At 45.1% G+C, this 12,805-nt stretch overlaps 1 protein-coding gene across 1 annotated transcript; it reads right to left on the bottom strand.

The window, feature by feature from the left end:
• Positions 1-3,355: 3,355 nt before the first annotated feature.
• Positions 3,356-10,661, bottom strand: LOC112899328 (LRR receptor-like serine/threonine-protein kinase ERECTA). Its single transcript, XM_025967763.1, has 27 exons — positions 10,565-10,661; positions 9,807-9,948; positions 9,649-9,720; positions 9,459-9,530; positions 9,182-9,253; positions 9,018-9,089; positions 8,880-8,951; positions 8,568-8,639; positions 8,409-8,480; positions 8,260-8,328; positions 8,100-8,171; positions 7,924-7,995; positions 7,691-7,762; positions 7,532-7,603; positions 7,379-7,450; positions 7,230-7,301; positions 7,015-7,086; positions 6,861-6,932; positions 6,714-6,785; positions 6,551-6,622; positions 6,334-6,402; positions 6,175-6,246; positions 6,007-6,098; positions 5,794-5,922; positions 5,216-5,581; positions 4,536-4,909; positions 3,356-4,011 (listed from the first exon to the last, which is right to left on the bottom strand). Exons 1-27 carry the CDS (start codon positions 10,629-10,631, stop codon positions 3,643-3,645), a joined length of 2,973 nt encoding a protein of 990 aa, XP_025823548.1. The 5' UTR covers positions 10,632-10,661; the 3' UTR covers positions 3,356-3,642.
• Between the last annotated feature and the right edge of the window lie 2,144 nt (positions 10,662-12,805).

Genomic DNA, 12,805 nt, shown 5'->3' with positions numbered 1-12,805 from the left:
ACGAAGTGTGCAGGGTGGTGAGTGCAAAATTTCCGCAGAGGTGGCACCAGAATTTGAACGGCTGAGGGGTGGATGCGTCATTTCAGCCTCCGTGGCGGGCACGGGGCCCGCGAGTATCAAGGCGGTGCGCAGGTGACTGGGCCTGGGGGCAGAGGCGTCTTTCTTGGGGGAGGAATTGTGGTGGGTCCCACCGGGAAGTCTGGTCTATTCAAATCGGACGATCTAACTTACTTTAATCGTTTGAATATGGGGTGCTCTGCTCAGTATGGTCCCTAATGTCATCAGTATTTTCAAAATCCGCCAGTTGGGATAAAGGAATTTGATGGGATTGTCAAGGAACCGTTGGAAATGGCCAATCTGCAAGCCTCTCTTTCAATTCGTTTTTTGAAAAAGACAGTTTTGTCCAAAATGCTCCAACTCTTGTAATGGGTGCATTGTTCTAAAGAGAGTAGTTTTCACAGACAAAGGCAAGAATACGTGGAGTGATTATTTGATGGCGAGCGTGTTTGCATCTATGGTACGCATGTAGCCGAACACGTAAAACGCAGAAATTTGTTTCCATTTAATTATAGCATAAGAAAAACATTTCAATGTCTTGTCATGATGAGTTTGCGTTTGAGGAAACATCGACCAAATGACATCTTAAAAGAAAAAATAATCCCGGTTAAAGAAAAGGAGACACATGCTATCATGGGTTGTAGTTGTAAAATGATATATGGGTTTCGATCAAGCATAATGCCGAGGCAAGGCAAGGCAAGGCAATCCATTTGGTTTTAGCTCCCATTTTGTAGAGATTAGTCGAAGAGGAAAATGTTTTGATCAAAGTCTAAGCCGGGGTAGCTGGGGTGTAAAATTCCACAACCAATTGAAATGAAATAAGTTATGTCATTTATATAGAGAGTTTACTTATTCATTTATCATTTTATGTGTAAATTTCCTGACTAGAATACGAATGAACAGTCAATAGTTCAACATTGTACGTACAAAACAATTATTTCTATCTCAAAACAATTAGAATGGCATTAGTAAACTGTTAGGACATTATATATTGTGAGAACTTGCTCAGAGATAACGGGCATGGTTCCAAGTAGAACTTTAACATCCACTAAGCCACCGATATCTTTTGCTTAACATTTTTTTAAAGAAAATATCTTTTCCTTTAGAAAAACACATCCATAGGCACGGAAAGCATATTTGTTTACGTGGTTCAGGTCACAACCCCTAACAATGGCGAAATAAATATACGAGTGCTCCTCATTCAAATTTCAAACAGGATGTTGTGCTACGTGCCTCAAGAATTCGCCCCGTTTAGTTTTTTCTTTTTCTACGCTGCAAAGCGCACGTGCCTCGCACGGCCTATGGATCCCAACGGATCGACGGCCCAGATGCACCAAAGACAGAGAGGGCGAGTTCAAAACCCGGGCCCATCGAACGCGCCGCGATTCGCTCCAGCAGTCACCGGACCGCGGCTTTTACGAGACCTTCGGAGGCCGGCGCTTATTTTTTTTTATCCTCGCTCCGGCAATTACGGTCTTGCCCTTGAGAGCCATCCCCAAACAAGGCAGCGTCCTCTCACGTGGCGCGACTTTGTCCTGGCCGGCGAGGCGGCGAGCCACGTTGGACGCAAAGGGCTTTGGCCGCGGCTGATTCATGCGACGCGTCGTGTCACTGAGGCCGGGGCCCACAGGCAGATGTCGGCCTCCACGTGGCGTTCCGTGACGGTGTCGTGGCCGATCGGTCCACGGGCTCGCGGGCTTTGCGTGCGGTGGACTCGTTCGCGGTTCGCCTAGCGGGGTGTACGTGCAGGGGAGGGGTATTCGGGGAAGCTGTGCACGCTAAGGAAAGCCTTTTCTTGTTGCTCTCTCTTAGACTGCTACTAGTACTATCTTCTTTTTTTTAGCGTCGCGATTTCTTCGCTTGCTGGTAACCATTTCCTATCGAGTCCTTTTCGCACCGACCATTATGACGTGGACTTCGAAAATAGAGTGGTTCCTAAGAGATAATCACAACCTAATAAAAAGATGGGTAAAAGTCAAGACGATAAGAAACATTTTTTTATATAGATTTTGCCTAGCTGACGTCTGGATTTACACACAAGCTTCAGAAAAAAAAAAGGAGAGAGAAGAGGAGATCCGCTACGTTGTAAGACGGGCCGGGAACTTTAGCCCAAGAAAGAAAACAGCCTGTGCAGCAGCAGTAGTGGGCTCTTGTAGCAGTCCAGTTCAAAATACGGCCAATTCTAAACACGCGGGCCCGTCCATGATTTACCCGTGTGCTTCACTTTGCTATTTAGCCAGCGAATGACATCCCCGATGGGCCGATCCTGCTGACGTCCCAGGAGTCGGTGACTTCCAGCAGCGTGTACATTCTTTTCCATTTTCAGTGCAGCTAAGTGTATCCTAACTCATGCCTAGTCCTTGCTTACCAAGAGCTTAAAGCTTAGCACCGGTTCATCTATCTGTTTAGTCTTTACCAAAACTCCAAAAGAGAGAGCTCGCCGAAGGCGTGCCGGCGGCCAGATGGAACAATGAGAACAGGGCCCTCTTGCCAGTGGCCGGGGGCCTCGGCGCGGCGACGCGACAGTACCGCGGCACGCCATGCCGCGCCGCGCAGGAAGCAAGCAAAAGCCTCTGCACCGTCGGCCACTTGTGCCTGGCGCTCTCTCAAGTCTCACCGGTCACCACTGACCCTGACCACCATCAAAATCACCACGAAAACGCGTGAAAAGCTGCGTGCGCCAGGCCCCTTTCCCTCGACACCACACGGGCGGGAGGCAGCGCTCCCCGCTCGGCGCTCGCCCGCGCTCCCTCCACTCCAGCTCGTATCCACCCCCGCGTCGTGGCGCCCGCGGCGCGGGTCACGAGGAACTCGCTCGCCTCTTGGCTCTTGCCCGTATCAATCAGGCCAGGCGAGGTGGCAGAGGCTTTGGCCCATGCCATCACCGCGATGTTGCGCGGTTGTCCCCCATCAATCATTCGCACGGACACGAGGCGGCCCTACGGAGTAAATTTGCAGTCATCCCTGACACTCCACGAGACAAGGTCCTCCATGCAGGGGCAGGGGCGCAGGGACCGGTCCCCTTGGATTTCCATTCAACAGGTTAAGCCGGGACGCAAGAGAGAAAAATTTACGCAGCGGCAGTTACCGGTAACATAACTAACCATGCAGGTAGTTGCCAATGGTAAGACAAGCAGCACTGCGGTCGCCAGGGAATCACAGTGGCATGGCATGATCCAGGAATAGGAGCCCCAGGATAATATAACAGTAACACTGCCCAGAATGATTCTTCAGCCTTAAAACAGTGCTCTGATTGAGCAGAGCAGAATTGTCCCAGCTGAACAACAGAACAAGTCAGTAAAAGCTACCTGCACCAAACTCCATTTTTCCTTTAGTTGCGCTTCGGTTTTTTTCCCCAACAGAGCACTCTACTTTAGTAAACTTTGCATTGTCCCAAAACACAAGGAAAAAGAAGTGGAAAAAAGGAGAAAAAATAGCCAGATAAGTCCCAAGAAAGAGGAGATTGCGACATATTTACACTCCTAGGGCGCCAGATATCTCTTGTAGACTCCCAGGCGCCAGACACCTCTTGCACACTGCAGGCTGAACTCTTGACTCTTGAGACCTGACAGACAGACGATCGATCTATTCTGTGTTCCGCGATATCGCCTCACCAAACTTCATGAAGAGCTCGGCATCCGACGCACTAGATGAATTCGCGCAGGAGAGCGCGCTGCCGCCTCGTAGGCTGACATACTCACTCACGTAGCTCGGAGCTGCGGCTGACTGCCCCGATCCCTGTGGCTGTGCCTGCTTCGGGGACAGGTCCGGGCAGACTAGGCTGTCCAGGACGCGCACGACCTCATGCATCGTTGGTCGATCCGACGGTTGCCTCTTGCTGCAAAGGAGTGCCAACTGGAACACCTTCTTGACCTCGCCGAGATCTTTGCACGTGTCTGTGATGTCTGGGTCAACCATCTCCATGACCGTGTTGTCTGCGGTTTTGGATAGGATCTGCAGGTAGCAGATAGCCAATGAGGGCAGCTATGATTAAAATCAGCAAGTTACGGATACAAGCATTCACTGTACAGCAATGCCACTGCACATGGACATCCAAGAACAGCAGTTTTAATTCAACTTTGGGATTCTATATCCAAAAAAATAAATGATGGAACAAATAACCAATCTATCAATGATCTGTTGAAAAGTAAAAATCAGCTAGCAGTTTTTATAATAGTATGCAGCAAGTAAAAAATTTCAGACACATGATTGAAGGTAGGGGACAAATATGGCAGGCTTTATAGGGCACTGGCAAGTTATAATTGAACTTTCACCAGCCATACAATGAATGGCACCACCATACTGAGCACAGATCTATCACATGATGGGTTTCATGTTGCTGGTCCCCTCAAAGGAACACAGATCTAGTGCACATGATTGAGTGCATATTAAGCCATAAAATCTAAAGATGTAGGTGAAGGGAAATAGGAAAAAATCAAGTAATTATGCAAACAAGTAAAAAAAGGTTAAATAGTTACCAAGTGATGAAGATTGCACTCATCGTCAACAGGCTTTTTGCCAGTAAGCAACTCCAGCAAGACGATGCCGTAGCTGTATACATCTGATTTCTCATTGAGCCGGGATGTGCGTGCATACTCTGGGTCAATGTAACCAATTGTACCCATTACGTAAGTTGATGTGTGTGTCTTCGACACACACAAGCTCTTGGCGATACCAAAGTCAGCAAGATGAGCTTCATAGTCTCTGTCTAGAAGGATATTCTTTGACTTTACATCCCTGTGAATTATTCGCGGACTGCACTCGTGGTGAAGATAAGCCAGGCCTTGAGCAGCACCAAGAGCGATCTTGAGGCGAGCTTCCCAATCAAGTTTTTTCTTCTTGGATGACGATACTAAAATCAACAAAGACATACAAATTACAAAGGGTTGCAGAATGTTCGCAATTTTCTTGTCAATCTATGGGAAATTGGAAATACCCTAACCAAAATAACAGTGAAATCATGCAGACATCTTTATAGGAAAGGTACCAGTAGGTGCTTGCTGACAGATGAATAGGTGAATGCTAACACAAGTGAAAGCAAGTAGTCGTTCTAAATACTATGCACTTTGCATAAAAAAAGTACCACTATATGCTAAACTGTTTGTAGCACTACTCCCAAATGCATTCTGTGTAAAAGGTTTTAGTAATCTGCACTCACCATGCAAAACGTCCCAGAGGCTGCCATTTTCCATGTAATCATAGAAGAGAAGATTCCCAGCAGGTGACAGGGAGTAACCCTGAAGGCTGACAAGATTTCGATGTTTGATGCTCCCAACAGTCTCAAGTTCGGTCTCAAATTCCTTCAAGCTCTGTGGGTAGTGAGCATACAGTTTTTTTATCGCAACTGACTTGCAGTTCTTCAGATCACATCTATAGACAGTACTTGATGCTCCATAACCAATAATGTATTTTTCACTCAAATTTTCAGTCATCCTCATTATATCATCATATACATAGAGCGCCATGTTCATGTGGAGGATCACAAGCTTGGGAGGAACATTGCTTGACGCTGCACCAAGGTTGTCTGTCACGATAAATAAGTAATATTATTTAATTTACAGCTATACAAGTTACATAAACAGCCAACAAATTTGAATTATGAACTGGGGAGACAAGAAGAAAATCTATTTGAGACATAATTACAGATTTCAAACTAGCAGTATCACAAGACAACAGTTACAAAATAGCTATCTATATGTTAAAAGCAACAAAGAGGAAACCTAATAGATGTATCACCTGGTTTGCTTACAGAGATATCTTTGAGAACCAGTGAGCTGTGCGGCCAGCAAGCAGCTACTAGGATAACGAACAGGATAACAAGCCCACCAACACCAATACCAAGAAATGCAGCCTTTGAGACAGAGGCTGCAAACAAATAAGAAAGGGTAGGGTTGATCAGTGATAAATTTATGCTCCAGAGCAACTTAATGAAGGTAACATTGTGCATACATCTCTTTTTATGTTCAAGACTGGATGATAAAGGAGAGCACGAAGTACGAGAACCAGGCCAATAGCCACAAAGTCCAGGGTTACCCAAGAAGCTGGAAAGATAAGATATGAATAAGGATTGGTAAAAATATCATTCTGAATGGACCATCTAATACCAGAGAGTACCACCTATCAGGTGAAAATCGGGTGAAGTTGTTGTCTGTAGGTACAAAACCAGCAAAGTTGTTGTATGATAAATTTCTGCAAAAGCAATCAAGAATAAAGACGATATAAGTGAAAGCCAGACACAAACAGTTTAAAAAATAGCTTTTCTGGCTGTTAACTTACAAGATATTAAGACTGAAGCAGTTAGTAAGTGGGAAGATATCTCCGGTGATACTATTATTTTCTAATTTTCTGAAAGGACAAAAAATACAGATCATCCTGGAGTAATTGGGTGCAGAATACAGAATTCATATGCAGTCCATTGGCCAAAGCCTTTTTTACCTGTACCTCAATAATTTATCAGTTTTGAAAGGATATAAGAGGAAACATGTATACTTACAACAGTATAAGATTTTGTAGCATCCCAACCTCTTGTGGGATCAGGCCGCGAAGGTGGTTATTGGACAAATCGCTGAAATAAAATGGAATGTGTTAACATTACTTGCGTAAGAAGAGATCAGCATAGTAGAAATTTGAGCAATGTTAGGTCATAAGGTGCTTACATCTCCATTATGCTCCTCAAGTTCCCAAACTCAGCAGGAAAGTGTCCAACAAGACCATTTTTGCTTAGGTTGCTACAGGAATAAGGTAATATCATATCATGACATCGTACAAACATTTATCTTAATATGATAGGTTGTAAGACTTACAGCCTCAGAAGATGCTCTAGTCTTCCAATAGCTGAGGGAATTGAACCAGTGATCATGTTACAGGATAAGTCCCTACATATATCTTAGTTTAACATATTGTAGCATACAAACAAAACTACTTGAAAACAATTACAGATGAGCTGCTCGAACTTACAGCGTGTCTAAATTTCTCATTCTTGCTACCTCAATTGGAAGTGCTCCACCGAGATGATTTGATGACAGATTCCTAAAAGGTATGAATAAATACAAATTATTAGGTAATATGATCAGATGTGTACTGTTATTATCATAGCAGCCTGGCTGAAGAATCAGCTTACCAAAAATACAATCTAAACGATAAAAAAAAGTAGGAATCAGCAAACCCCTTACAGATAAGTCAGACTCTCGAGCTTGTGAAATGAACTTGGAATGGTTCCATTCAACTTATTGCCATAAGCATTCCTGTTACAAGAGCCAGAAGGTTAAGTATCCGACCACCAGAGATGCCTTAAAACTTCAGGAGAACAGATGGAACTTACAAACTAATGAGATTTATGCATGAACTTATATTCTCAGGGATAGGTCCTCCTAGGTTGTTGTTTGCAAGGTTCCTGCAAGCGACATGGATCACCATCTCGATTAGCGTTCCAGTAAGCATCATACGTAACAAATGATGGGGCAGAATTACTTACAAGTCAAACAATTCTGTGAGCTTTCCAAGATCAGGAGGAATGAACCCAGTCAATAGATTGTCATTCAGTTCCCTGAAAACAGATGATGTGTAAAAATTGGGAAGAACGCTAATTAATAAACGACCAAGAAGCAAAGTAACATACAAAATACACCCTTACAGGTAATGCAGTGTCGACATATTACCAAGCTCTGGCGGTATCGATCCAGTTAGCCTATTGCCTTGCAGGTATCTACCGGCAAAAAATACTGTGAGTCATCCTTACTTATGATTAGAAAAAGTTCAATGAAAGCTCGAGTTTTCTGTCAGTACAACTTTCCAGGTAAAAGCATCACTTATCAATCAACTATGAAATAAATGTGCAAAAATGTGAGAAAAAAACAGAGAGCTTACAATTTCTCAGTGTATGTCAAGTTGCCCAGTATAGATGGTATGGGTCCAGATAGCTCGTTGAAACTCAGATCCCTGAATAATTACATGGTAAAAAGAAGTACATTTCAACTATCTTTTTCTTTACATTTAAGTGTCAATGCCTCTTTTCAAAATTCAAGAATTCTTAGATAACTTACAGCACTGCAAGCGCCTGCATAAGGCCAATCACCGAAGGTATGGGGCCAAAGAACTTGTTCCCTTGCAAAGACCTGGTACATAGTTTACATGTTTCAAGTCATTGCTTGAATAATTAAACCAAAAGTATTTCTTCTGATCTAAAGAATTAGTATCACATACAACGTAGCCACTTGCAGGAAACCAATGTTGAATGGGATTTCTCCGGTAAGCTGATTGTTTGACAAATCCCTAAAAACCAAAAGTTCAGTGATATTGTACGATTGAAATTTTGATAAGTGTATTCAAAAGAATAGAATATATATACATACAAGACCTGAAAGCTTGTACAGTTCCCTATGGTTTCTGGTATCGTACCCACCAAGCTATTGTTCTTCACATCACTGAGATAAACAAAAGTAACTATGTGAATATCGTAAAGAGCATAACTTACAGCACTAAAGATAAACGAAGGGTAACAATGCACTCACAAGTACCACAGGCCAGTCAATTGGCACATATCGGGAGAGAGGCTTCCTTCTAAATTATTGCTTCGCAATCCCCTGATGCGCATGCGAAATTTAATTTAGATGCGAACGAGTGAGCTTGACAAACCAAAAGATGGCCTACTCACCCTATACATTATGTGCATATAAGGTGTAAATGTCATATCATGAATACATAACTAGTTCATGCTCTTATTGTACAAGTTTATTTTGCAATAAGTTACTAGGCTCATAAACTAGGCAGCCAAGGTACTACACCAAAACAAATTTTGTCTTTCAAAGGAACAAAGTACTTACAAGTACTGAAGAACCTCATTCCAATATATTAGGTTTGGAATTTCACCACTTAGCTTGTTCTGAGCCAAGTCCCTATGGTGCATATTGCATTAGATTAAAATCCAGTTAAAACAGCAGAAAACTTTATTTGTAACTTACAATATCTTCACATTCGGAAGTTGAGAGAGTGTAGATGGTATCACCCCAACCAGCTGGTTGTTCTTCAAGATCCTATAAATACAGGAAACAGCAGCACACGTGATGCAACAAGCACCATGGATCACTTTTTTTGACCTAGATCTGGCGCAAAGAATACAACTTACAAGTTCTCAAGGTGCTTCAGCTTAGATATGGAGAATGGTATGTCTCCTTCTAGATGGTTAGAGGACAAGTCCCTGGATCAAAAGAGGGGTGCTGTTAGAAATCATAAACAGAAACAGGGGTGATAATCAAGGGCACAAAAAATGCGAATTTAACAAGTAAAAACATGTAAAAAAAGCAGGTGCTAGGAGGTGAAAAATCCACTATTAATGGGAAAATTTAAACTAAACCATTTTTTTAAAAAAGAAAATGGCATGTCCAAAACTGGAACCCACTTACAGTGTTTCAAGCAACGAACAATCGCCAATCTCATCAGGGATCTGCCCGGAAAGTCCATTAGACTTCAAATCTCTAAACATAACCCAACATTCAGGGGGGAAATATCAATCACAGTTCAGCATCTGAAAGTTCATAGCAGGATACAATGCACCATCACACATTCTCGAAAAGAAACAATGCCCTATCATACATTGAGACAACACGTTTCAGGCTCCCAATGGCTGGTGAGATTTCACCCTCGAGATTGAGCCCCGAGAGGTTGCTGCATGGCATACAAGAACGGCGTCAGCAACCGCACATCGGCACCAGCAATAGAGGATTGTAGTTTTGCTACAGGAATCTTCTTACAGCGCCCGAACAGCGAAGGTGACGTTGTCGCATAGCACGCCGCGCCAAGAGCAGTAGCCCAGCGACGCGCCTTCGCCGGACCAATCGTGCAGCGCGTTGCCTCCGTTGCGGAAGGACTTCTTGATCTCCAGCAGTGTTGCCCCTGGATTAGTAAAAGCAGCAGAAGAAGAATCAACACAAGGAAGTTAAGGAAAAAACCGGAATCAGTTATGCAAGACCAACGAATAACAATCGAATGAAACAAATCAACGCCGAAAGAAAATGCTAACACCAGGCCTTACAGAAAGATGTAAAGGCCACAACAGGAAGAAAGGAATCTCCAACTACAGAAATGGCAGTAAGAACGCATTTTTACACACGGGAAATCAGACCGAGACCAAACAAAAAACGGAATCACAATAGGCCGCATTCTAGGATAGGGGTGGTGTGCTTGTTAGTTCGCGTTGGCGCACCACTGCGCTGCAGCAACTGATCCCCAAGGACAGCAGAGAACAGAAGATGCTACTACTAACAGGGAGCCAGGATTAGATTAATCAAGTACTTTACCAATAGGAAAAGGAACCAGCTATAAACAAAGACCCACGCCCCCCCAATGCTAAAAGCCGCCGCGTCCTAGCATCAGCGCTAATAAAATAGCAACGCAGCACGAGCAAGCAGCGGCAGCCCCCCAGAATCTCTCCGCTCTCGAGCAGCGCTAAACCCTCCGCCGGTAAAACCTCTGCGCAAAATGGAGCACAGGAGCCAGGCAGGGCACCAACCGTCGTCGGCGACGGCGACGGCCGCGAGGAGGAGGAGGGCAGCGAGGGCCCGGAGGCGGCGCGTCATGGCCGGTGGTGCTGAGCCGCGGAGCCGCGTTGGGGCAGCAGCAGTGGCATTCGCGAGGAGGCGTGGTTTAATGGGCTCGGGGTTTTGGTTGGTTTCTCGGGCTCTGCTACGCCTCGCTCGCTCCTCGAGGGAAGCGCCGGGATGGCGACAGGGGAGGGGAGGGGACTTTCGTGTGAAGACGGGGGGAGCCGGGGCCGGGGGCCACGTCCATGTGGTTCACTGCCGCATTGGTCGTCCCCCCCCCCCCCCCTCTCTCTCTCTCTCTCTCTCTCTCTCTCTCTCTCTCTCTCTCTCTCTCTCTTCCGAATTTACCTCGCAGCCTCGCTGGATGCTCAGGGTTACCTGGATGGCCTCCGCTAGATACTACGATCAGTTTCCGGTGCAAAAATAATATTCGTTTAGCCTTTAAATTTTACCTTATAAAATATATTCTTTTAGATTGTAATAAAATTCATCTAATTAAATCAATATCAAATACCAAAAAATAATAGTATATAAAAGGGTATGAAGCCAATCAATTTTTCAGGTTTCATACATCTGTATTTATTGAGATCTTGGAAATCAAATAAATAGTACGGTCTTCAATCAAAACCGCTATAGTTAATTAGAGATAATATAGTCATTTTCCACTCCTAATAATATGACTGAAAGTTTCTAAACCAACATATTTGTGGGATGGAGGAGGTATCTTGTATGCCAGTAGGTATAATTTAGCTTGGGCATAAAACCCGAGCCCAAAACCCGAAACCCAAAAAACCCGAGCCCGAACCCATTTAGCCCGAAGCCCGATACCCAATGGGCTCCCGCGAGTATTGAATCGTGAAACCCGAATTAATTTCGGGCTTATTCGGGTAGTAGGCCGCGGTACCCGAATTACCTGAATAGCACGAAATATTTCAGAAGCAGGAATACAGCGAGCCCACTTTTGACCTCACCCCACTAGCCCATCTAAGTTGCAAGACTAATCCAGCGAACCAGCCAGAGCCCGTTCCCGTCCTCTCGCGGTCTCGCCTCTCGCCCGTTCCCGTCACCCTAAACGCCTAACCCTAGCCGCCGCCGTGCGCACCGGCGGCGCGGGATCCTCCGGCGTCCGGCTCCTTGGGCGGCACGGGTCCGACGGCGGCGCGGGTCCGGAAGCGGTGGCGCGGCGTCCGGTAGCGGCGGCGCGGGTTCCTCCGGCGTCCCCTGCGCACTCATTCGTCCGGTGGCGGCGCGGCTTCCTTGGGCGGCGTCCGGCTCCTCCTCCGGTCCTCCCCCAGTCCCCCGGCGTCCAACTCCCTTCGGTCCGGTTGCGGCGCGGCTCCTCCTCCGTCCGGCTCCGTCGTACGGCGCTTCCTCCTGCCGTCCGGCTCTGCTCCCTCCGGTCCGGCTCCAACTCTGAAGGTTCGACCCTCCTGCAGTCCTGCTCGTGTGAAGTAGTGTGAAGTAGTTACATACTTACATGTAGTGTGAAGTAGTTATAACTAGATAACGCTAGTTCGTGTGATTCATTCTAATGTAGATGCCAGAAACTGAGGTTAGCACAGATATGGATGTTGAATCAGTAGCGGTTGGTGATACATCACAGTCACATAATCAGATTGTAGTTGCATCACCATCAACAACACAGTCACAAGAGGTACCTGATCCTAGTAAAGAAGGGGGTAGGAAGGAAATGGCAGAGAGGTCAGATGTATGGCAACATTTTATCAAGGTCAAAGATGATAAAGATATTGTTAGACATGCTAAGTGTAAATACTGCCATCGAAACATGAAGGCAGAGGCTGGCCGTCATGGCACATCTTCATTGAAGAGACATCTTGTTGCTTGTAAATGTAATCCAAGTAAATTTAACAAAGATGCAACACAAGGTTTTTTACAAGCAACTCAAAATGAAGGTATTAGCACGTGGAGGTTTGATCAAGACGCACTAAGAGATGCTTTTGCTGAGATGATAATAGAAGATGAGTTGCCATTTTGCTTTGGTGAGAAACCTGGATTTAGAAAGTTTATGTCGAAAGCATGCCTCGTTTTCAAGTGCCATCTAGAAGAACATGTACTAGAGATGTAGTTTGTTGTTTCTTCCAAGAGAAAGCTAAGCTAAAGAAATTCTTCAAAGACTCCTGTCAACGGATTTGCTTGACAACAGATGGTTGGACTTTTAAGCAACTAGATAGCTACATGACAGTTACTGC

Source organism: Panicum hallii, chromosome 1, assembly GCF_002211085.1.
Source record: "Panicum hallii strain FIL2 chromosome 1, PHallii_v3.1, whole genome shotgun sequence".
Taxonomy (NCBI): Eukaryota; Viridiplantae; Streptophyta; class Magnoliopsida; order Poales; family Poaceae; genus Panicum; species Panicum hallii.
Note: the sequence above shows the minus strand (reverse complement) of the source record. Positions and strands in the feature narration are given on the sequence as shown.

What these genes read in the sequence shown, in the direction of transcription:
- LOC112899328 (XM_025967763.1), bottom strand. Translation starts at nt 10,631, where the DNA reads ATGACGCGCCGCCTCCGGGCCCTCGCTGCCCTCCTCCTCCTCGCGGCC. An exon ending in CTTCCGAATGTGAAGATATT is followed by an intron (nt 8,952 to 9,017) that starts GTAAGTTACAAA and finishes TATGCACCATAG; the next exon opens with GGACTTGGCTCAGAACAAGC. An exon ending in TTGACATACACTGAGAAATT is followed by an intron (nt 7,763 to 7,923) that starts GTAAGCTCTCTG and finishes TTTTGCCGGTAG; the next exon opens with ATACCTGCAAGGCAATAGGC.